We start from the raw sequence: 26,026 nt of genomic DNA, 5'->3' as shown, positions 1-26,026 counted from the left end.
CTGCCGCCCCGCAGGCCCAAGGACCAGGCCTGGGATGGTTTCCTCCTGTGCTGAGGGGGCTGAATTCCCCTCGGATACGTGGCAGACATCAAACTTCAAGTCAATATCCAAGTTACACAATATCACTACACACTTTCCATCCCCCATCCGCCCAGCTTTTTTTCACTTGCACTAAGAGTGAGCTGCTGTGAGCAGGTGCTTTACTTAACCTGCCCTCAGACATGCTTCACGCCCGCCATGCTCAGCTCCTCCCACTCAAATCCTCCCTAAGAACTTGTTTTAACGACACAAACTAACAATTAGGTCATAAACTGCAATTTACATCTCCATCCTCAGGTATGTTTGCCTCCTGGGGATCCTTCTGAAAGACCCCTCAGCATCCCCCCCTAACTGTGCCTTAAAACCAAGAAGGAAAAGATGGACTTCAACTGTAACTCAGAAAATGTCTTTTAAGCATTAATTTCCATTGAACAACTGGATTTTCAACAAAGATAAATTTTTTGCAGAGTTAGTGCTTGTCACCCCAAAGTCAATTCTCTGTACAAGAAAATAGTGCAACTTTGTTTTCTGCCAACGAACCAGCTGCCAGCCAAACTTTCACTTTTTTATTAAAAAGATGGAAAGGGATGCAGAAGGTATGGGAATAGATGGGACCTAGAAATACAAACTTTCAGTATTACATATAAAAGCTCTTAATTCTACCTTGTCTAGTTTAACAATATAATCTCATCAGATAATTGACTAGCAGAAAATAATAAATAGCTTTATACTTTATATTTTAGCTGTCAGCAAGGCACCTAATGGTGTCCATAGCAAGCAGAGAATGTTTAACTCTTGACTCAGGTCCGATACCAGGTCACTTTGTCTAGCATGAAAGAGGGAAGGAAAACAGCATTTCTTACTTTTTGGCTTGTCATTTTATCAATTCACATCAAAACAACACTGTAGATTAAAATAAAGGCATACCTTTTAAAATGCAATACTTTTAAAATCCAACCTATTTTGTAGGAAAAGGAAATAAAGTCACTGAAAAGAAGTCCTGCTTCAAGGCACTGTCACAGAAGAGACATGACAATTTTGTGACAAATTCAAAAGATCTTGAAGTCACAAGGAAAAACCTTGTTCAATTCACAGTCGCAGGGATTCACACAAAGCACCCCAGGGAGAAACCCATGTAGTGTGCGCACGCCACTGCCAATAGGAGGGCTACCAGCATCCCAAGGAAAAAGTGTCTTCAAGGTACCTGATTAGGTGGAAAACCTGTACTCATCTCAAACTGAATGCAGATAACAGCTTAGACAGCTGCAAGTAAAAGTCTCAGCATAGAAGGGGCCTTCAAACATAATAACACTAGGAATCAATGGTGTTCTAGAAAAACAGTATTTGTTGGCTCACAGAGATATCAGAGGATCCTTTTGTCCCAAACTCTACGGAAGTTCTTTTGCCAACTGCTCCATCTTACTTCAAAAATTCTGTTTCAAAGCCCCTCAAGTGGAGTCCTGTTTGTATCTTGTGCATGTTTGTATCTTTGTGGCTTTCCTAGAGCTCTCAGTGGGATCCTCTAACTTTTGCTGATTCTAGGTACAGCTCAAAGGATTTCTTACTTCTTGGTGCAAGACATGGAGACAACAGAAGCTGTGCTCAGCAGCTTTGAGCCTGCTGCCTTAAACACAGGGAGTGGAACAACGTGAAGCGAAGACATACCTTTTTTGTAATTGTGTTGGTGTTAGTCTGTTTATCATAACTAAAATGGAGCTAAGTTCTTCTTTCCACTCTGGAGGTAATTGGAGAGCCTTGTACTTTCCAGTGCTGCCTGCATGTGTCTCAAAACCAAGAAAGAAACTAACATGCTGTTACTATCTTTATATAGATAAAATCCTTCCCTTAGTTCAGGTAGCTGCACATTTTTCAGAGGAATATCCTCTTCCTCTGTACCACCTGCAGGCCAGATTCTGACTGTTCTCAGAAGTGATTTGGCCTTAGCCAAAATTAAATTATAGTACTAAGCTATCTTGTCTCCTATTTACGTGTAGCCATAAATGAGATTCAGGCTCATTAGCATGCATTCCATGCTTTTAGAATAGTGGGAGATTTTAAAAACCTCTGAGAAATATGGGAGCATAATTTTCACTGAGTAGGTTTAACTGAAAAAGAAGGAATTTTCTCCAAGGAAAATTTCAGTAAAAGCAAGTAACTATTTTTTAAACTTTTTTTTTTTAATAGTTTACTTCAAACAAAAAACAAAGCTGCTGGGCAAGTCATCACAGCCAGTATGAACATGGATTTGAACACCACTTTTGAAGCACAAAAAGTAGTCTGAATATTTTCTTTTATCTCATAGGAAGTTTACACATTCACATTTCCAAATAAGCAAGAAAATTTGGACAAGCAACCCTTCCACTTCATCAAGAAACATCATAATTCCTTCCCCACAGAACTGAAGTTGAAACTTTTGTAAGCCTTTATTTGTATTCTTCCAGACCTCTACCTCAATTTAGATAATCTGGTTTAATGCACAGTACACAGAAAATGTTATGGAGTTGGTTTTTTTTCAATTATTGGCTACAAGATTCTACCATTCCCTTTCCTGTGAATCTTTTGACTAATGTGGAACATGGAAGTGGCAGCTGGAAAAATGTTTTAAAAGCTGGAAAGTGAAATAAAATTTAGTGATAATTTTTATATTAGAATGTAAAGACTGTGGTTTGGAAGATGTCATAAAATGTTCCAAAAGGGTAAGAAGCACTCGAGAAAGCACAGAGGTGATGTGAATCCATGGCTATGAGTCATCACTTCCTTTCCCAGTGTAATGCAGGTTCAAGAGGCCTGGGGGTATCTGGATAACATTGGAAGATTGCAAAGGACCCCTGTGGCCTGAAGTATGGTTCTGTAACACACTTTAGCTGTAGAAAAGGAGACCAGCAAAGCTATTATTCCTGTTTAAAACCTTATGAACTCTAAAATCATCCAGGAAAAAAAGAACCATGAGAGCAAGCATTATGCCCAGTAAAAACATTGTTGGTTCACAGCACAAGTTCTCAATCTTCAGCGGAGGCAAGGCCAAAAAAAAATAAAGGCAACCCACCCCAACTGAAAACCAAACCCACATTTTCTTTGGTAGTCCAGCCAACAGCTGCCTCATGTATGCAGAGACAAAAAACTAGTCAAGAGAAAGGTGGTTTAGGCTTTCTTTTGGTTGCAGATGAAAACTGGACCTACTCTGACAACAGCAATTTGACCACCATTCTGAAGAATTCAAATAGGGTTATGTGGGTTTTCTCAAAGCATTTTGCCTCCTGCTTTGTTTGTAAATATATGACAGAGGCTGGACAAAGATTGACATGATGGTTTGGAAATTTCTGGTTGGATTTTGGATGGTGTTAGAAAAATGTTAGAAAGAACTCAAGGGCTAGAAAGGAGCACATTGGACAATGATTTCTACAGTGAAACTTCTAGTTTGTTCTGGATTTCACAGATTATTGCTGTGGCTTATTTTGCTTTCCTACTTCTTCTTCACCTTCTCCCCTCCCTCACCTCCCCCTCAAAACAAGGATGACTTTTCAGGTGGATTAATTCTCTTATCTGCACTGCAGAAATGCTGGTAATCAGTGCAAAGGAAGCATCTGGAAGAACTGGCTATTAAGAAGGAAGCTAGATAAAATCAACTCTGCCTCTCATTTGGGTTTCCATTATATGCTGTGACAATGTCCTCTGCACACAAATAGAGGAACAAATTCATTTATGTATTTGTTTTATCAGTTCTAAATTCACTGCCTTTCATTATCATTGCTTGCTCTTTATTTCAAGAACTAGAAAACAGAATGAGCCACCATGCCATCTTCTTAATGCCACTGTCTGAAACACCTGCTCTTGTTAATCACACAGGTCCTCATTTTACTGGCCCCAGCTGTGTGGAAGTTTCCCATGCTCATATTTAAAGCACATGTAACCATCCTGAATTCTGATCCTATGACGAGTCTGAAGATACATCTTATTCATTACAGATTCCTTCCATCACTTTCTCAGTAGCATCAGAGTGAAATGAACTTTGTGTATCTCACAGATTCTCATAAGATTCAAAATTACAAGCTGCTGTTTTTATTTTCACTATGATCCACCATAATTTTAAAAGATAAATTAATTTCTACTCCTTAATTTTTAAAAACAGAAAACTCCAAACCTCTCCCAGCTTCATTGTCAATTTTTAAAGATTCTTGTGCATGGTTCTTAGCTTGCGAGTCATGAATAAATACCATTTTTCTACTAACATCTTCCTTCTCCTTCAGAAATATTCCCTCAAATATATCCCTAGACAAATGGGAGTAAGGCCCCAATACAGCAAATTTCATTATCAATTACAATATTGTGCTTACAAGGCATGTAGTTTTACCACGATATCAAAATAAATAATTCTCTTAAAATAAAAAAAAAAGTAATTACTAGTTACTGGATTAAAGAATTCCATCTGCATTAATATCTTGTAATGTGAATATATGAATTCTGGAAATGAAAAGTAACATGGAGAGTATTTTGCTTTAGGCAAATTAAGCAGAATAGAAATTGCATAAACTAAACAGTAGGCTAGAAATTGTTTTGCAATTTTAAAAACAAAAAAATTGGTTGTTTTAAACTACTTTGAAATTATTTTGATTACCTGCTATTGTTAAAAATCAAGATCTAAAATTACTATCACTAGAAAAGAAAAGAAATACTTGATTTAAAATCAGATAGATTGATAAATTTTTCCCTCTCTGACTAAAAAGAAAACAATATCATGTTTTAGTAAGTGATTTTTTAATCTCACAATTGTTTAATTCTTAATGAAAATATTTTTTTTAATTTATGGTTTGATATAGCAGTATTGGAAAACAGCACATTTTTCCCACATATTTTGACCACAAGGTGTTCACCGGTGAAAAGCAAAACAAGTGGTTTTTCTTCTAAGCTGATCCTAACAGCACATTTTAGTAGTCATTCAACCTTTATTCAGTGACACACAAATTCTTCTGATTGTTTTAACCAATAAACAGTACTATTTCCTTTCCAGAAATGTAAATATCCCAGAAAAAAAATTAATAAAACTATTGAGTATGTCAAGTGAGTAGACTCCTTAAAATACACAGAACTAAAAATTTAATCAAGCTGTAGCAACTTATATAGCAGGAAATGAGCACTCGGACATGTTCACACTCACTTTAAATGAATGAGAAGTTACTTACTTTCATCATTAGAAACATTCCCCAGAGAGGTGTGACTGGAATAACGTTTGTTTTCACTTTCATTGAGACATCGTTCAATCCAACTCTCTGCAAAAATAATAAAATATGCTCTTTTGTTTGTTCGTCTTTGCATAAAATATAAACTTGCAACAGATAAATCTCAATAAAATGTCAGCATTCAAGAGATTATGGTCTTGAACATTTGTATTAAAATATGCTTGGTCTGAGGATATTTAGCAAGAAAAATCTTTCTTGCTTTTAAACTTAGCTGTTGCTTTCTAGCTTCATTTTTCGGGGGGTTTTTTTGTTTTTGTTTTTTTTTTTTGCTTTTAAACTGTAGAGGCTGAAACACTTCTGTGTACAAAACAAAGGTCCTCGGGATATTCTGTCCCCCATCACATGATACGTTAAAAAATAAAAATCAAATTAAACATGGAAATCACACTGGTTTTCAAGTCTTAGTCTGGCAAAGGCTTATGTCCTCGAGTATTCCTGCTGGTTTTGGAAGAAATCTTACTGGATGTAAAATCAATAATTCATGTGAATTTTGGTTAAATTGAGGATCAAACGGTGCTCTGTGAAGCCCAGTCCTACAACCTCATTCACACTGATGGAGTCCCAGGCATGATCTTTTCCTCACTGGTACAAGTCCAATGTAGCAAGTCAGCAGCTACTGAGCTGCTCAAACCTTTGTCACCCCACAGTGCAAATGAAGCCACTCCTGCTCCTCCCTGTTTTTCAATACATTCCCAGCAGTCAAATGAGGTACCTTCAGCATTACATTGATTTGAATCCACTGTTCTTCCTGGAAGCTATAACTTATGTCCCCTGATGACTTTAGAGGATGCACTGGGCTCAGCAGAATATACTGTTACAGGTCTTCAGGACAAAAGTTACACCTTCTTATGTGTTTCCTTGGACAAAGTATGAAATATGAGTTTTTGAGTTTGTCTAAATCCCTAGGTATTGCTACAATAAACTGACCTCCCTCAAAAGATTCTTTTTCAAGGGTGTGAACGTGGGCAGAAATGAGTTTATGCTCAGAGATCTCCCTGTGGTCAAAGCAAGAAAAAGAAGGGATAGATGGAAGTCTGCAAGGCAAGCCTGCAAGTTATGACAGAAAACAACTCCACTGAGTGAAGAGATACACAAGAAACAAGGGGAAACAGCTCGCTGCCAGAAACACCTTCAAAGACATGGAAATGGCTCCAGATTCCTTTCCATAAGCCCCCCCACCTGCCACCAAGCTACCTGCACAGCATAGGCACCAGTCTGCCAGCCAGCAAAAGCCCATCACAGCAGCAGGCTTGAAGGGAAAGCAGGAACCCAGCATCTTGGGAAAGCTGCCCATCTGGTTTATAGAAGATAAAAGTTGGTATGACCTAATCTCAGCACTAGATGCCAGTAAACAAATAAATGGTCATGGCCAAATACATCCTGCAGGAAAAAATGCTTTTTAAACCCAGGCAGTTGTATAAACCTGTGCATATTCCTCTGTACACATCTCCTCTATTGCCATGCAAACAAAAGGGCAATGGCACCTGTGCAGAATCTCAGAAAGGGTGTGCTGAGAACCCTTCAGAGCTAATTTGCAGGCCTTGCCACGGGAATCCAGGTACTGTTGCTTTGTGTGCTTGTGGTTTTCAGGCAGTGTTATGGCAGCTCCAGGCTATTCTCCTCCCCAGTTATTCACAGTAGGAACATGCTGCAGTGCTGCCTTGACCAATACAAGCACGTCCCTGAGTGCATCTTCCTCATTCACCATCACACTTGTGCCTAGGAAGCCTCAGCCTGCTCCCTCTTAAGGTGCTTCTCTGAAAACCATCAAAAAACCCACTTGTTGGCAATAGATTTGTAAAGGATATTTCTTCTCTCATCAAATTCAACACAGCCTTGCTTAAAAATCACTGTAAGACTGCTGACACCATGATATAAAACCTGCCAGCAGGGCCCGTGCTGTGAAATCAGCCCCTGCTCAGTTACAAACCCACAAGCCGGCGGCAGCTCCAACTTGGAGGCTTTCCCTGCTTGGGCTGCTCAGCTGCATGGGGTGGGGATGTATCACCTCCTTGTCTGAGGGCCAACACAAGGATATGGCTGCTTTCTGCCAGATTTCTTTTGCTGCCCTAAAAATGAGCTCACAGCATCTTTCCAGTCCTATTTTAGTACTGTGAGCTGTCTCACAGGTGAAGAGAAACTTGCTGCTGAGAGCAACATCAGAGAGAGGTGCAAGAAGCCTTGGGAAAGATTACCCTACCTCCTCCTCCTCCTTTCAGCACAGCCATGGCTGTATATAATTCCCTTGGCTCAGAGCCCAGCTGCAGGGAGTAAAAGCAAAGGCGGCTGCCATTAGCGCCAAGGGGAGACCAATGCCCAGCTCTGCCCTTTCTTTTCTGCCGGCACTGAGAGCTGGGAAGCGGGGATGCATCCTCTTCCCTCGGCAGCAGGGAACTGCCAGCAGCCATCTTTAGTCAAATTCCCTGCCTAAGTAGTAGGAAAAAACCCCCAACTTTTTAAGTGTCACTCCATAATCATTTTCATCATCCTTGTTCACGCAGTGTTGGTGATAGCTGCGCACATTCCCCTTTTTGACAGGAAAACCAGCCAATTTACACTGCCGTGTATAAAGCCTGGAGCGTGGTGCAGTTACAGTTTAATTGTGTGCTGCAGCTCCTTTGGTCCTGAATCACCCCAGTTCAGCCTGCTGCAGCCTGAGTCTGGCTTTCCCTTTGTGGCTTTGCATTTAAATAGCTGATAGAAATTCTTCAGGCCTGAAAAGATACACGACCTGTCTGGCAGCAAAGAATGAAGAAAATTAACTCTTTTGAGCAAAAATGTCAGGGAGTTTATGGCAAATTTGTCAAATTATTTGGCAGATGACAAAATGTGACAAAACCAACTATTTAAAAGCTATATTATCTCATAAACCAAATTATGCAAGTATAAATAAATAAAGATTCTAATATGTAACTTCATTTAATAACTAGCTATTTTTCTACTGTTTGTATAAAGAAAAACATTTTTACAAGGCTTTTAACTTCCAATATTAATAACAGTGTCTTCAGGTATTAAAAGAAAACACAACTACAATTTTGATAAAATTTTAAATAGTCCCATCAGCCCACAGAGCCCAGACACAGTAACACCTGCCCAAAATAAAACAAAAGGAAAAAGAGGCAGAGCAAACAAAATCAAAACTCAAAATTAAGCTTGACTTTTATAAGGTCTTTCAGAGTTAATAACATTAGATCTTGTTCCAGGCCTAAGGAACACACTGGGTTCCCTCTACATGTTGAATGTGCTTGTCCTCATGACACGAGGGTGTGCCTGTCCCAGCAAGAAAAGGCCCATGGGGAACCTCTGGTGTTTCCAGGCTGTGGTTCCATCCCAAGGCTGGCACCAGCTGCATCACACTACTGTTCTAAATATGCATTGAGTCATGTGGGATGGAATTTTTTTGCGATTAAAGCTTAATTATTGCACTTGAACCTTAGTTTTCACAGGCAGGATTTCACAGCAGGAAAACTCACAGAATGATGGAGAGTTCAGGCAGCAACTAAGCAAACGTGCATATCAGACCTGATAACAATGATGAGTCGTTAGCACAAGATGAGAAACCCAAAATTACCTGTGGGAAGTGTTTGTGAGAACAAAAGAAACTACATCTTAATACAGGCCATATTTTTACTCACTGTGTTTTTAGTGCATCAAGCCTTAAGGCATTTCCTCTCCCCCTCTAGGACTCCTTCCCATCAGGAGTCCCAGCACACTGTACCCTCAATTGTACTGAAACAAGGATCAGCACTAGTGAAAAAGCAAAATAACAGATTAGGAATAGCTAGCAGTAAAATGTAGTATAGTCACTTACTCATAACTGTGTCACAGTATGGAAACTATCATAATCTTACTAGCAAAGAAAGAAAATAATGTTTTTAATGGCATTTTGAGGATCCATCTTCAAATATCATAGCAACTGTTTAATTTTGCACAGGTCGAGTGAACTGTAGTGAACCACACAGCTGTGTTCCTCAGCCTTAAAATTTTTGTTATACAATTTTACATACCACTAAATGCAAACACACTGTATCTGCTGTGGGATTCCTACACGAGGGAAAGGATATCATTATTCAAATTACAATAATTTTCCCAGTGTAAATATTGTGACAGAATAAGTTACTATTGCACCAACAAAAAAATCAGAAATTGTTCAAAATTAAATGCTGAAAGATGAATTTAAAATAACTATGGAACTATTTCGGCCCCTAATTTTGCCTCTTTTCTTTTTGATCCCAATATTTCTAAAGATGACACATCCACTGAGACTCAAGCATCAGAGTATTTCACTTCCATTCCATGTGCCACACTTTTACCAAGAGGAAGTTTTAACTGAACTTGTTTTCAAAAGCAGGCAGAGCAGAAGGTGTGTAGCTTCACCCTATCCCTACCAAGCCACTTCTTTTCAACAAACAGCCTATTTTCAATTGTATGGTGTTTCAAAGATTGAGCTGGGGAGGTAGGCTTGGGAGCTCTGAGACAGAAATATGCAAGAGGTGTTTAGGGGCAGGAACTTTCATGAAGGATCAGAAATATGAAGCAGAAATGTTCTTGAAATTTATCTTTGACAAATTATTTTGACATTTTATCTCCTTCAGAAGCCAAAGCTTGCTTCTGGAACACATCTTTGAAAAGCTTCTCCTTCAGAGCCTGAGTTGAGGTGATGCAGCAGAGGAGCCTGTGTACTGCCAGTCCATTTAATGAGATAATTACTCCCTGTTTGTGTAATAGTTATTAGCTACCTGTATTTGCAGCACTCATTGCTCCCACATGGGCACGCAGTAGCAAGAGCAGGGCAAGAGCCACTCAGGCTCCTCTCTGCAGAGAAGAGGAGATGGATCTGATCACAGCCACAGTGGCCTGTGCTCCTGCTGTCCTGCCAGGAGGGCCAGGAGCAGCTGCAGTGACAGCACCAGCTGTAATCACAGCCTCTCCTGGCCTTTGGGAGCGCTGTGCCACAGGCACTGGGGGCTATTCCACACAGCTTGGAGCTGAGGGTACTCAGAGCTGCTGGCTGCAGCCTGTGGGCATGTGGGTATGCCCTGAAGGGACATAAGGAGGGTTTATGGGCAGAACAAAGCTCTGTGGCCACCTAATCTGAGCTGCATTTTGCTCACCTCATTCCCTCCACGGTATTTACAGTACTAATTTTCCAGTTATGCCATATCCTCTGATCCACGTGTGGTCACAGCACTGGCATAATTGGGAATAACTCGTTTTTTGAAAGTGTATGAGATGACAATCCCCATGTCCTAGAGACATAGCCAAGGCTTTGATAATGACAAAATTTGCGCAAGCATTTATTTCACCAAAGCCATAGCAATTGCATGAAAAGCTCTCTCGTGTGCTTTCAGCTCTAGACTGGCTCTCATATTCCAAATTTTTAAGTCACCAAAAAGCATGACAATTTACTTAGGGAGCTGAACACAGACCAGCTCCTCTTCCATGAGTTTTCTTGTCACTGAAATAGAGTTATCACTGGAATAAGAACATAAGATTTGATAGGACCCAAACCACTTCTTGAGCTATATACTAACTTGGATGGCACAGCTGCAACAGTCCAGATCCTTATCTTTATTCATGATTGCTTTTGTAATTTTTTGCCCATTTCTCAAGCTAAATTAAAAAAAAAAAAAAAAAAAAAAAAAAAAAAAGTTGTAACTAACTGTGAGAAAAGGTATCTAAAAGTAGATAATGCAAATATAAAGGAACTAGCAAATTGTAGTGCATTTATAAGAGGACCTGATGGAAAAATTACTATTTAGCAGTGAGGACAGTCTCAATTTTACAGTTCCAGTGACAGAAGAGGAACTCCTTTCATGCATACGGAGGAGTCTTAGCACCCCTCTGAGTTATTTGTTTGATGTTCTCAGAGGGAAGAGTTACTCATCTCTTCCTGCAGTATCTCTTTGCCAAGTGTCTCAGTACCAAGCTGGCCAGCAACACTGTCGTCTAGCTGCTCATCTGAACTGTAACCACAAGAGAAAGTGGTTGCTAACAGGAGATTTAGCAGGCAAACACAGTGACTCAAAAGCTCAAGAGGCTGACTGAAGGTCCCATTTCCGTTTTGATAGCCCATGGTACCAACAGGAGAGTTGATGGGATGATATTCTATATCTTTTCTTATTAATGAAACCATCACTGCCCTGACAGCGTCTTCTGTTGTCTGTTCCAGAGTAAGTGCTGTGGTTTGCAAGATTCATTGAGCTTTTCTCTGCAGAGCTGATCTTGCTGAACATGGCCTGAGACATGCCAGCACCTCAAAAACTCTGTTCATGCTCTCCATGTTGCATCATTGCTGTGGACAGAGAACTTCTAACCTCTAGAGCTGTAAAATTCATAAAGTCTGAGTAGCTTGCCTGCTTCGGCCATCCCTTAGTGTGCTGAAAATCTAATTTCTAAATGCTATCTGAATGAAAGCAAGGAAAAACGAGCCAGTGCATGTAATATTTTGACAAATGCAAGTGAAGACTTCACCTTGTAACACTTCAATCTTTTGGAGCAATTGGCCATAGCTTATAAGACAAATCACTAGTTTAAAACAGTCCCTTGGAGGTAAAAGAGATGATCCCTTTCTCTTAGGAGTAATGATCAGGAGATAAACCTGAAGTCTGACCCTCAAACTACTAAACACCTATTCTAGTACCTGCTGTATACAACATCTGGCCTAAATAGAAGCAGGATTCATGTTCTGTATCTCTCTCACACCTTGCAGCACAGCCCCGCTGGTCAGAGGCACATCTGCCACCTGAGAAGTGCTGCTGCAGTGCTGTGCAGGTTGGTTACAGCAGCGCAGTTCAAGCAACACACTGCCTGAAAGAAAGCAAACAAAAATCACTTTATCTACAAAGCCTCAGTGTACTGCAAAAGCAAGACCTAAACAAGATCTTGCTTAGCCTCAGCACATTGTTATGAATAAGTGTGTCTGTGACATGACAGGTCTTGGCAGCCACTGGCTCCCATTGAGGGCATTGAACTTACCAAAATCTACTGAAATCAAGCAGAACAAGCTACTAGGGACAGCCAATCACACAGTAGTTTTCTAAGATTTAGGTTTTCATAGATGATGTAATCAAAATGTTCCTCCTCTCCACTGCTAAATGGAAGGTTTCTGAGACCATACAAGGGTCACTATCCAGCTGCTGTTCCCTGTAACTGCCTCAGCACAAAGATACTCCTAGTCCAAACCAGCTCCTCTCTAACCATCAAGGGGGACCTGCCACAGAGAGCCTGGTCCTGCTCCTTGCTGCCTCATTTGGTGCCATCAGCTGCCAAGGCACACACCCTTCAGTCAGAGCATGCTAGCTATCAGTAACATCTTCCAGCTCCACAGGAAATCATGCCAGTGTCCTCCTTGGTCCTGCACAGCCATCTTCTGTTCTTCCAAGAGACCTGCTCCTCAGGGATGACAGTGACACATGGCCTTGGTGCAGATGGCAGAGCTGCTACCCTGACAAGCTGCCAGATACTTCAGTGTTTTGTTTGCTAATCTAACTTTTTACTTCATTTCCAACAGGGGAAAATGTCAGGCACTCTTGTTGCAGTCCTTTTGTTCTCATTTCTTGGCATACAATTCTATTGGATCTATTTCAGGGTTAATGGACATTGGTCCAGGGCACTTTGTAGATGTTGGCAGGAATGTTTTTGTTCTCTTTCTTTGACTTATGATTCTGAAAAAGCATTGTGAACATTCTCCATGATATCATAAGAATGCAAAGAATAACTCTCTTGCGTGTGAGAGAGCTCTTTTGTTTTGTTTAGTCAGATCTTCACTCCCAGTATTGATTTTCTGCTAAACTATTTGATAAAATATATTTAAAATTGGCCTTACATACTTAAACTAATAACAAAAAGCACCACAGCTAATAATTTTTTAACTCCTCCAGAATACTTGGGCAGAAAAGCTGGAATTTATGAGATGTGATATTCTTATGCTGTGCACTGTGCAGAAGTTCGTCTGAATGTTTCTTTCATTTAAGTATTCTGTCAACAATATTCATTTTTATGAAGGTGCATCCTAAATGCAGATAAAACACCCCCAGAAGCCCTATAATACAAGATGTTTCTGAATAATGATTCTGGTGTTCAGGGCGGCCTCTACCCTGGATCAAATAAGGAACTCCTATCTGCCCTTCTCTGGAATCACACAGCGCATTTTGCTATTGCATTTCCAACTCAATATGCATGTTAATCAGAAGTAGCCCTTTCCCTCTCCCAGTCACACAGAGATGCTATCTATCGTTTCATTTTGAAGAGTAAGTTTCACCAGACCACTAATGGCTGCTTGGTTCTTGCTTCATCAAAGCCATTCCTCATTCAGCAGAAAAGCAAACCTCACTTGGTCCGATTTCAATGCGGCGACATTTCCTCACATTCCCTTAGTGACACCAGTAACTGACCAATTCAGCTCTCCCAGTGCTGAACTTTAACTTACATGGTTGTGCAACATGCAGCCAATCTTTTCATCAGTAAGATCATCACACACATCATGTGCCTTCCAAGCACCAACGCTGCAGACAGCCAAATGTGCCCTGATGCTTCCCCAGCACAATGTGTTATGGCTCCTTGGTCCATCAGGGTCTGCTGCATAGCTCAGTGGAAAGGCTATCAGTGTCTCCAATTTTAACTGCAATGCATCCTTTCAAGGAAATGCATACATTTCTCTTGATCGTTGCCAGACCTATTCTTCTCCAGAAAAAAAGCTCAGAGCCAATTGATGCCCCTCTTTGCTCCAGATTCCATTAATTTCTATGCTATTAACATGAGACACACAAGTGAGCTCATAGGGCCTTAAATTCTAGGTACCTCTCCCATCTCTTCCACCCTGCAGCAGTCTCTTCTCCCAGGCTTCTAGGTTAGACATTCCCAGCTGCTGCCATGGTCTCTCAGCTTACTAGTGTGCATGAGAAGACATGAAGTTCTCAAATCCTTAATTCAGCTCAGCTTTATTATTACACAGGGCTGGAATCACTTGGCTGAGCAGGAGAGCTATGGGTCAAGAAACAGAATTTGCATCAAGTACCCATGAAATGCTTCCCTCTGCCTCAGGAGCTGATGAATCCAGCAGGCAGGCCAATTTGGCACAGAGATGGTAGTACATCAGTAAAATAGCCCCACAAAGATAACAAAATGAAAATATGTGAGATATGGGTGGGGGATACACAAAACACTAGTTGTGGGGCTCAGGGGAGAGAGGAGTGGCAAGGTGGGTTGTTGGAAAGGAGATGAGAAGAAAATGGAAAGGAAACAAAAGAAGGAATGAGAAAGAAAGAGGCACAGCCAGAAATAAAGGATAGGAGAAAAGAAAATAACTACAGAGACTTTAAATTTTTTTTGGTTTTTGTTTTTTGTTTTGTTTTTTTTTTTTTTTTTGTTAATCAGGAGAAAAGAGTTCAGCTTCTAAAGGAATGAGGCTACAGTAAATATTTCTCATTAGAAACAGCATCCAGTTGAACAGACTGAAGGACTGAAGGAACATGAGAAGACATATCCAAGTGTGCACAAAATACATGACTCAGGTTTTAGCACATAATCACAGCAGTAGGAAAGAGACAATCCTTTGACTGAAAAAGAGTGTGAACTAAAATATAGAGAGGCTACATTGACTCAAATGGTGACCCCTTTTCCTTCCTTTATGAATATCTACTCCATATCTATCTGTTGCTCATTGTTGTCAAAGGATGCTGCGACAACATCATTCACAACCATTTGGTGGGTAAATATGACACACCAGACAGAAACAAATGAATGCTGTTGCTCTCAGAATGAACACAGAGTATGTGCCTACCAAAACTAGCAGAGAGGACATTAATTAATCATCAAAACATCCCCCCACAAAGATTGGTACCCCTCAGAACTAATTTAATGCTGCTAGCTTTACAGTCTAAATACAGTTGACAGTCTTTGCTAAGTCCTGATGTGCCTAGACTTACAGATTTGTAAGCCTTGTATGAATTTAATCCCTTCCAAACTATCTTCCCTTCCTTTACAAAGTACTATGAATGTAGACCAGAGCTTTTAAAACTAGGAGCCTGGCTCTTCTGAGAAGACTGTAGTCTCCTCTGAACAATATGCAAAGCAAACTCAGGGAGGGAACATGAGAAAAAAGAGAAGTCTTCTTTCCTCCTTCTTTTTTTGCCCAAGACTCACCAAAACAAGAGTCTAGTATTGAATATTCAGCACTGAATACTAACTGCTCAATAGATGGTCTGTTTGCAGAGCTCAAAGTGGAAATGACCCAGCAAGGAGGAGAGGTGAACACCCTGCTCCATCCATGTGATTAAACTGCTCTGTAAACGCAGTCCTCCCCACTTCTACCCACCTCATTACAATGGAGGCCATTTGCTGCCCCTACCACAACTCATTTTTAAAAAAACGTTTGCATTAGAGGGGCCCCTGCACCAGTATTGTCCCCATGACTCTACATTTAGGATAGGAATGTGAGTCCCAGCTCGGGAAAACCTGCACTAGCCAGGCAGTCCAACCAGCAGGATGTGCTACTGCCACTGCTTGGGAAAAAGAAGCACTGGCATAGTTCACAGAGGAGCAGAGCAGGGAACAGTCCCTGCTTTCAGCCTGCACAGGGCGTGGGGTGAACACCACTGGGCAGCTGCCTTGTTCTGCCATGGACCTTGGAAGTCTCTTCAGTTCTCCTCCTCTGAGTTAAGACATTTTGCTGTCATACAGTGAACACCCAGGAGGCCAAGCTGTGACAGAGGCTGGTGCGCAAACATGACACACCATTTAGCAAATGTGTCATTTGCACTATGCCTCTCATAGGGCCAAATTTCCCTTGATAACAAAAACATAGTTGATTCTACCCTTAACCCCAAGAGGTCCAAAAGAAGCAGCCTTTTACTTAGACAAAATGCATGTTTCAGACCTGTCCTGCCAAGAATTCCTGCTCCAGCTCTTTCATCACGTTGTCCCCAGTGGGACCTCTGTCTCACGTGCAGGACTGGGCACAGCTCCTTTCCTGGTGGCCCTGGGGTGCCAAGCTTGTTAGCCAGCAAATCTCTATCCTGCTGCTGAGCCTGGTCTGGCAGACAGAAAGCTGGAGCTGAAGGGCTGTGCTGAGGGGTAGGTGATTCCCTGCACCACCACACCAGCCTGTGGATGCAGGAACACCCACTGCAGGAGCAGGTGTCTCTCATCACAGAGCAGCACAGGTCTGCCATGCCCTGACACACAGCACCAGGGCACCAGGACTCCACTTTTATATTGCTCTGCTCTGTATTTTTTTTTATGGTGTCTATCAGGCCACTGTCACCTTAAGGACCAGCCAAGAATTTCTGTTTCCCCTTTTGCTTAAGCTTTTTAAGGAGTAAAGGAGCAGGAAGGATTTTACTTCCTCTGAGCATCAGAGATAGCAACAGCCAGGAGTAGGGTACCTAAAAGCACTAAGCACTCATTTGCTTAATTAGGACATTTTGCCATAGGCTCGTGTTTAAAGTGAATGTCAGATGAGGGTGGGAACCACGCAAGTCAGGTTGTTGAGGATTTTTTCCCCTTTGAAGGGTAAGGTTTTGACTACTTTCTACAACTATCCATGAATTTTATTCAACAAATGGTCTGTTTCAGCGAGATCCTAAAATATTAGGAAAACATACAGCCTTTCCTGCTTGGGCTCTAAAACAGCTCCTGGTTTTTTGCAGTAGATTCATACGGCGCTGAAGTGTCCTTAGTAGTAAAATGGACGTTCTGCGAGGTCATACAGTGCTGAAGTGTCCTTAGAAGTAAAATGGACATTCTGTGAGGTCTTTTGAATCAGGTGTGCATTGCTGTCACCATGGGGGAGCTGCTCTGAAACACAGGTGATTCCACCCAACACCAGATGACCAGTCATGAGACCCCACTAACCAACTGGGCTCTCCCTCCATATTTCCCTTCCTCAGCTGTAGCTGAGGTAGTTCAAACACTCCTGAAATAGTTTAGCAGTTAAAAGGGTTCTAGAAAGGAGAAAAAAAAGAGAATGTATTAATGGTTTTAACATTGTATTTAGTGGTACTTCTACTTTTTGCTTTTTTCACTATTTTTAAATTTCCTTTGTCACTGCATTTCTGGTATTTTATTGCTTTACAAGTATAGCACAAGCTAGATCTCAACATACAGACCTCTACAAGAACAGAAAGCTCCTGTCTTTTTTTTTCCTTTGTTGACCTGTAGATCTCATTTGCAAACTTATATTTTTTATAAGACACTTTTCATTTAATGAATTTTACTTGCCTTAATATGAACATTTCTAAGTCTTGCCCCAAGTAGCCAAACCAGCTGAAGAAACAGGACTCTGATAGTATAATTCTAAGGAGTGGAAGTTTAAAAAGAGAGGAAAGAGAAGGTGAATGACAACAAGTATTTCTACATACAGTATTCTTTAATTTTTAAAAAAAAGGCGGTAATTTCTAACAATTGAAACTTGGAGTCCTTTCTTCCAGGCAAACATCAGTTTTTTTCTAGATATGATCTCAGCAAGGAAATGAAAGACCCTAGAGAAGAGGATTTTGTGGTTTTAATTGTTTCAGTCTCTGCCATGGGGTTCATGAGCACCCAAAGCTCCAGCCCAAAGTCTGTCAGTGATGATGGCAGCATCAGACTGTGACTACAGCCAGTCTAGAGAACAGATGAAATCCCAGCATTTGTCCTCAGCCTACTACTCTGAAATGAATGCCTCTAATTCCCAGGGCTGTAAGTTTCAGGGAATCAGTCATTCAGAAAATATTCTGGCTATCTGAAATATACTGTTTGCTCTTACGATAATATTTTGGTATCCTGCACAAAAATGCTCAGCATAAGCTGCTAATTAGTTGTGAACATATCATTCACAGCTTTGAATCAGCTCCTTGGTTCCTGTAAGAATTTCCATCTCAGAGAAATTAAGTTCAACTACCAATAAAAGAAAACAAAGTGCTTAACTGTAGCTGAAGTGAAGGAAACAAGACAGCACTGAGCCTCGCATTTCACATTTCAGACTTGAGGCAAATTAAGCTGCAAATGAGCTTTCTCTTACTGGGTGCAGTGAGAACCAAGGCCCTGTTTAACCCTCACCACTTTTTCCTGATTTCAAATTTATCATAAAGGGAAGAATGGTCAAAAGCATTTAATTCAACATGTGTTTATAAGCAGACAGCTCTTGCAGTAAGCAAGAAAGACTCTGATGCTGACTTTACGCACCATCTCTAACACTGGCTAGTATTTCATAGCTAATAAACTACTCTTGCTGCAAATCTCCTGAGAGAAAAATAAATCTAAATTAAGACAGGCCAGTACCACTAATTATGCATGTAAAATAGCTACAATTAAGTTATTAGACATTTCCAGCTGTGGGGAGGGATCATTACATGCTAACCCTGGGCATCTGCCCTCCCTCAGGCGCACACATGGACTTCAACAGGTGTTTCCCTTGCAGAGCCACTGCAGCATCAGGACCCATGTCTAACAGCAAATTGTATTAACTTTAAAAGTTTCCAGAAAGTCCCTGGCACATATATACAATTCTACAGGATCCTAAAGAGGTGAGTAAACATGCCAGTGGTCCAGATATCCTAAAAAAACCTACACAGGCCTCCACTGGATTAATCATCACCACATACTCTTCCTTCCTACACTTGTTATCCATAGGATCGCTCAGCCATGGAATCGCCTTTACACTATCCATCTTCCTCACCAGAATGTCAGCAACCAAATCCCCTCAGCTGCCAGGATGCTGGGCTCCAGCAGGGTGGGATCATACCGGGTATTCATTTTCAGACACAATGAAACAAACAGAAAATCCAGCACAGATGCAGGGAAACAGACAAGAGCGTGAACTCAGGAAATTCACAAACCTCAGCACTCACAGAATTTTGAGCTAATTATTTGTACTCCAATGTCATCAAGTATCCCCAAAGGACTGACCTTATATTTGTATTAGTTACATGACAGCCCACCACTGCTCTCAAGGCATTGTTATTATCAATCAAACCCTAGCTGCATATAGGCCACCTCTTCAAAAGTCTTGATCTGAAGAGGTACTAAAATTTCATCACCAAGCAGATTTCAGTGATCCCGCGGTTTGATCTTTAGTTTGCTATACCGAAATCCTATGTTTGGAAATAGTATTCCAGAGGACGCACCTCTTTATGACCATCCTAACTTGCAAACCAGCTGAAAATTAGGCTAGCAAAATACAAAGTTGTTTACATTCAGAGACACTGCAGATTTTACAACTACCCTAACCTTCTTCCTTGCCTGCACACTCAATGCATTGCCAGCTGAAAATCAGCCTTCTTTTCTAAAGGCAAGCAAGCCAACAACCCTGATGGAAGCAGGATACTCTTCTGATGACTTTCCGTGGGACAGCTGTAACAGCATCACAAGTGTCTTAGCACAAAATGGTCTCTTCTACATTTGAGAAGGTCTTTACTCAATATATGTTCACTATAGTAAGGGTGCACCTGAAACAGACTGGTTGAGGCTGCAGCTTTCTTTATAGTACACTGTCAGAATCCGGAGTCTCTTTTGTAATGAGTATTACACTCAAAATCTTGAGGACTGTAAACCATAAACGCCAACTTAAATAAATGAAAGTTTCCTAGAGTTCTATAGCTATTCTTACGCAAAACCTTGTTTTAGTTCTTTTTTATTTCCATCCTTTCAAAGGTCTTTACTGCAGGTAAATATTACAGAGCAGTGAAAAATATCACAATTGCCTCTCCCTCAGAATTTTAGAATTAATTCATTAGCAGACAAGTAAATCATAAAATCATTCTTTTCTCTGAGTCAGACTTAAAAGATGAACTTCTTGGTCAAGGTAATTGTCATCACATTTCAAAATCTCTAAAAAATCCCAACAGATTTTACAAAGTTATTAAAACCCCCTCAGAAATGAAGACCTGATCCAGTGACAGGACCTGGGTTTAGATCCTTGTTCTGCTGCCGCTGCTGAAGGCAGAGGGAGATGACGGGAATTGGGCCCTGCTGTGCAAACATTGCCCACACAAACTCTGCAGCTCACAGAAAAGAAAACACTTTTTAAAACAAAAAACATTGGTTTTTGTTTCCCTGCTCCATTTCTTTAGTGTGCAAAATCTTGTAAGATACAAAATCACATACGACAAATACTCAGGTTCAACTATATAACAGACCAGTGGTATTTCTTCTGCATCTCCATATGGTATCAAATTTAGGATTCAAAAGAATCATTGGATCATCCTAACTGCTCAGCATGTTAGAACCTTTATAAACACAAAATCTAAAACATAAAGAATGGATTTTTTCCTTATTGGAATAAAAAAGTATGAAAAAAGTATGAAAAAAAGGAAAGTAAAGGAAAAAAGCCAATAGCAAGCTTCCGATTTACTGTGTTGCAATAAGCAAAGCAAACATTTTTCAGAAGCAAAATCAACCATTTGTTTGGATTAAACAAATCAGGACCGAGGATCACGCACTTTAGCATCATACATGCATTCTGAAACGTCACAGCTCCATTCCCAACTAGCATTCAAGTATTAAGTATCAATACTGGTGATTTCATTGATTGAACCAGGATATGAAAGCCATTAATCCTCTTCAATCAATGCTTAATATGCTAGATCCATTTTAAATGGCAAGCTCGTAGCAAAGGTCACCCACCGCTGCTGCAACAACTCTCTATGTTGATAAGAAGATACACTGAAATCTGGGCACTGCCACAAAGTTTTCAACGCAGGCAGTGCAAGCAGCTTTTCGTGGTTCAAACAAACTGCTTTAAGGGCCTAATCCCGACGTCCTTGACAGCGCTGAAAGGCTTTCTGCTCATTTTAATGGGCTTTGGATCAGTTCCTAAGTCCCAGCTTCAAGTCCCAAGGATCTCATCCATCTAGTGCCTGAAAACCAGCGGAGGTTTTGCCTGGCTCCGACACAGGAATAAGCAGGCCTATTTACTGAGCTGCGCAGCAAAGTTACGCTTCGAGAACGCGCCTCCTCGGGCTCGGGCTCCCTGAGCGGCGCGGCGGGACCTTCCCGGGGGTGCCGGGGCAGGGGTTCGGCATCCCCGGGAGACACAGGGCGCCCCGCGTCCCGCACGCTCCGAGCGGGCGGCATCCCCTGCCGGGCCGGCTCCTGCGGCGGGGCCGGGGCGCACTCACCTTGCCCATGTCACTAGGGGGGGCTGCGGCTGAGCAGAGCCGCTGTGAGCGCCCGGGATCGCCGCAAAGCTTCCCCCGCCCGCTCCGGCCGCCCCTCGGGGAGCCCCGGGCGCCGGCCCGGAGCGCCCAGCCCGCCACAGCCCTCTTGCCAGCCCCGGCTCCTCCGGGCTGAGACGGGCGCGGTGCCGCTGTCCCAAGGCAGCTGGCGGGCACGGAGCTGTCGGGTTCCGGCGGGGCTGCGAGGTGAGGGCAGGGCCGAGCACAGGGCAAGCCCCAAAAGCCGGATACATCCCCACGGAACGACCCCCTAGTGCTCCACAGCGAAGGGGAGTCCGGCGGCGGCTCGACGGCTCCTGGCCCGGCTCGGGGGACTGACGAGCTTGAGAAGCTACACCCGGGGATGAGCCGCCGACTGACGGGGTTAAAGGCGGCGGAAAAACCGTGCGATGAAACATATAACAGACCCATCGACAAGGGCGTGTGGCCCTACTGTGTGAGCCGCGGCAGAGCCCCGAGGGCAGCGGGAGAGCCCCGAGGGCAGCGGCAGAGCCCCGAGGGCAGCGGCAGAGCCCCGAGAGCAGCTCCTCGCCGCGCCTGGGCTGGGCCGTCGGGGCCGGGCGCTGCTGCGGGGGCGCTGCCGCTGTCCCCCCGGACACCTGGGGCTGGGGGCTCTGCGGGAGCCCAGGCGGCCAGAAAGCCCTTTGGCCTTGGTGACAGCCCCCACGGGCCACTCCACAGATTAGAGGAACGGGAACGAAACTCTTTGGAAGCACACGGCACTGTTGGGATAGGTGAAGGAATCAAACCGCTCCCTGCCTTAAAATTAGAATCGCGGGTTGTTTGTTTTGGGGTTTTTTTTTGTTTGTTTTTTTTAATCCCGGTGGTTTAGGGAAAATCTGTTGAAGATGAATTAAAACATGACTGATTTTTTTCAATGAAGCCATATTTCTCCACAATGCAAAAGGATCTTTACATAACAACTGAAACTCAGGAGAAAAGCTAATTGGATTAAGTCCTGTGAAAGGGAGGTTAAGGTGTCTGAATGAGACAACTGCAAAGCTCCACTTTTCTTGCCATCTGCTTAGCAAGACTAAAGTGTTTTCTGATTAATATTATCTTAATCAATCATGCTGCCTCTTATTACAACCTTACTGAAATTAGGAAACGAAGTTCCTTCTGTCGGCTAAGCACGAGAACCGATAATTCTTAAACGAGGGACAGAAAATGCCGGGCTTTTTTTTGTTACGTTTGGTTTTTTTTCTTTCTCTAAAGGCCCGTTCCTCTCGACAACGAGATGTTGCCGGCAGTCCTCTTAACCCCGCCTAGCAGTGCCGCCGGACGGCAGGAGAACTTTATCTAACACCCTCTTAGCTCCTGCATACGCTCTGACCCGAACTCAACGATTCCTTCCCCGCCGAACACTTTCTCCCCAGAACAGCTCGCTTGGGTTTTGTCCCGGGGACTCCGCAGCACGTGTGGCCCAAACCCGGCTGGTGTCGCCGGTGGCCGCTGAGGCGCCAAGCCTGCCCGGTGCATCGAGCGCTCCACGCTCGGACCGCTCCAGGAACAGCCGAGCCGCGTCGGGCAACACCCCTCCCTTCTCTCTTTTCCGCCTTGTTTTTAATCAATATTTAAATTTTACAAAGCTCCGTGCCGCAGGTTTGTGGCGGCACGGAGCGAAGCGGTTCCGAAGCGGGAACCTCTCCCTGCCTCTCTCTGTCGCCCCTTGCCCCGTCTCCACCTGCCCCAGATTGCCCGGCACAGTGCCGGCAACACCGGAGGAGCCGGGAAGGAGCGGCGAGGCCCCGACAGAGCGGCGGAACGCGGCCTGCCGAGGCCGTCGGGGAGGCGCGGAGGGGACCCGATCCCTTTGCGGGGTCGGGGCAGCTCAGCTCCGCGGCCGCCTCGCACGGCGGTCACAGCCGGCGCAGCGGCTGCCGGAGGGGACGGGATAGATCAGGAACGGGAGGCGGGAGGGCCATTCCCGGGCTAAGCCCTACCTAACCTGCGGGCTGTCCGTCTGGGCGGGCAGGCAGGGAGGGACGGGAGAGGGAGGGGGTGTTCTCCTCCGCTAATAAAATAAATGAAAATTTCAGAGGTGACTGTGGCGGCCGCCCGCCCTCCTCGGCAGGCGGAAGCCCGGGGTAGAGCAGAGGCTGCGGTGGAAACCGCGGGAGCGCGGGCAGGGGGGCGGGAGGGAGCGGGAGAGCAGGGGCCATCGTTTCGGGAGGCTGCCGGCTGACAGCGGGAACACCTAGGCCTGGGGCCTGGCTCCCGTCCCCCGCCGCCCCCGGGCCGGGCCGGGCAGCAGAGGCGGCCGTCGGGTGGCGGAGCGCGGGCCGCGGCCCTCGGGGAGGGCGGCCTCGCCTCTGCGGCGGTCCCTGTCCCCTCCCGCCGGGGCTTCTCCCCGCTGGCGGCGCCCGCTGGTGGTACTTCGGCCACGGTTCTCCCGCCAGGTTACAGGACCGGCCGGAGCATCTTTTGGAGGTGCGGGGAGAGAGACCCAGCCCTGCCCTTCCCCAAACTTCCTTCCTTCCGAATCGGCCCAGCCCCGACTTTGCCCGCGGGACAGGATGACCTCGGTGCTGGGCTTGCCCTAACCCACCAACCATCTTCCCTAGCAAACCCAGTTTTCCTGCCCAAACTGTTTTCCCGCCTCGTTGCTGCACTAGCCTAAGTGAGCGCCTAAAACTAGAAGCGGGGAACTAGTTTGCTGGCCGACAGCCTATGATGAAGGGCGAAAAAAAAATTAAAAACAAAAACAAAACAAAAACAAAACCAATAAAACCCAGAAAACACCCTCTGCTCCATCGTATCTGCAAGTGGAACCATCGGGGTCTTCCAGCCCCGGAGCGAGAGCTCCCCCTCCGCGTCCCCGCTCCCCGCTGCCCCGCACACGCCCGGGCTCATTTGCCTGCGAGGCCGGTGCTGCGGGCCGCTCCCCCCGCTGCCCCCGTCGCCACGGTCAAGTTGAAAAGTCCTCCCTGAGGGGCGAAAGGAGCCCGCTGCCTGCGGGGGGGACTTACCTGTGGAGTCCATATCGGGTTCCTCCAGCAACCCGCAATGCATGCTCTTCCCATGGACGGACGGGAGCCCCAAGGTCCCGGGGTGTGCAGAGCCCCTATCTCAGAGATACGCAGGGGAGAGGGAGCAGGGTAGCGGCGAGGGGGTGGGGAGACAGGACACAGGCAGATAGTTGGGGGGGGGGGGGTGTAGAGCGGGAGAGAGGGACACTCCGTAATCCAGCGGGGCAAAGCCAGACCCGTCAAAATGTTTGCGGATGTTTCATGGGAAAAAGCATCATTTTATAGAAGCCCTGATGGGAGAAATGTCATTGATAGGCCAGCCAGCCTGATGAATGGCTGCTACTCAGATGGGGATGTGGCAAGGCTCAATGTGAAGCCCATTGTGATGCTGTTTTGAATAAGAAAAGCTTTCCTCCAAAAAGGGGGGGCCTTAGATCTACGCAATCCCAACACTTCGACTTCCCTCTTCTATTAGAGCATTAGAAACGTTTTTCTTATTTAAAGTTCCAGCGGTCTTTCCACTCCTCCTTTCCTTCCACCAACCCCCACCCAAGGTCCTTGGCTCATTACAGACCGAGATCAAAATTGGCTTAGATCTTCAAACGGGCAGTAGGTTTGGGGTTGTGCTCTTTGGGGCTGCCGGGTGTGCGTGCAGCGCGGCCGAGCTCCCCTCCTCCTCCTCCTCCTCCTCTTTCTCCTCCTCCCGGTAGGCGCTGGGTTAGGATCCTTCGCGGGCACATGGCATTGGAAGCTGCACAGCTTCCCAAATATCTTGTAAGCTTAGTTTACTGGAGAGAAAAAAAAAAAAAAAGAAAAGAAAAGAAAAAAAAAAAAAGGCGATGTGTGTGGGAAAGAGGGGTGTGAGGATAGAGAGAAGTTGCCAGTGTCTCTGCAAGCGATGCTGGCACTGCAGACCTGCAGCAGGGACTCTCGTGCGTTTCCCCGGGCCTCAGGGAGAGAGAGCAAGGCGGGGTGGGGGCCGCTCGTCCCCGGCTGGTCTGGCAGCGGAGAACGGCTGACCCGGAGAGCTTTCCATGGGACCGGGCGGAAAGCAGGGGGGTGGGAGATCCCGATTGCCAAGAGAATTGAAGAACTAAACGGGTGCATTTTCGAACTGATGTTGCCTCCCAGCTTTAGTCCGAGGATGCGAGGATCCCTTTTCGGGTTAGTGGACTGCGGGGGGAGAGTGGGGCAGGACAGAGGCTGGAAAAAGTTGCTTATTCTGCGTGCCGTTGTATGTGCTGGAAGTGGAAGTAAAAGTGCAAAGCTAGGGCTCTGATAAAAGTGGCTGGTTTAGGGAAGGAAAAGCTGTGATTAGAATATGAATAGAGCTCCAGGAGAGGAAGAGAAAGGGGGATTATAGCTGAATTACTTTGACCATGGACAGAGCCAACGTTTTCCACTCTTCTCCCCCTCTCCCCTCCCCACACCCAGACTACCCCCCTTCCCTCTCCCCGTCGGGAAAAAAAACAAAAAAAAACAAAACCACCAACTCCACACAGCAAAACAAGCGGCGAGGTTGCTAAAGAGGAAGCTCCGCGGTGCCTTCGCATCCCTAGGCGGGCCGGCGGCGGGGGAGCCGGCGGAGCACCTCGGCCCCTCGGGCTGGGCCGGGCGGGCACCG

General features: G+C 44.5%; 1 protein-coding gene across 2 annotated transcripts in view; it reads right to left on the bottom strand.

The window, feature by feature from the left end:
- Window positions 1-24,613, bottom strand: part of RFX4 (regulatory factor X4) — an 87,379-nt gene extending 62,766 nt beyond the window's left edge. The window contains exons 1-2 of one of the 2 annotated variants that reach the window (XM_058022510.1): window positions 24,403-24,613; window positions 5,220-5,306 (exon numbers count right to left, since the gene is read on the bottom strand). In XM_058022510.1, coding sequence (XP_057878493.1) covers window positions 5,220-5,306; window positions 24,403-24,445 — 130 coding nt within the window. In that variant the 5' untranslated portion in view covers window positions 24,446-24,613. The remainder of the gene's footprint in view (window positions 1-5,219; window positions 5,307-24,402) is intronic. The other variant, XM_058022509.1, reaches the window with a different exon arrangement.
- Window positions 24,614-26,026: the final 1,413 nt, after the last annotated feature.

The sequence above is a fragment of the Melospiza georgiana genome, chromosome 4 (genome assembly GCF_028018845.1).
Source record: "Melospiza georgiana isolate bMelGeo1 chromosome 4, bMelGeo1.pri, whole genome shotgun sequence".
Lineage (NCBI taxonomy): Eukaryota > Metazoa > Chordata > Aves > Passeriformes > Passerellidae > Melospiza > Melospiza georgiana.
This window is presented reverse-complemented; position numbering and strand designations above follow the sequence as displayed.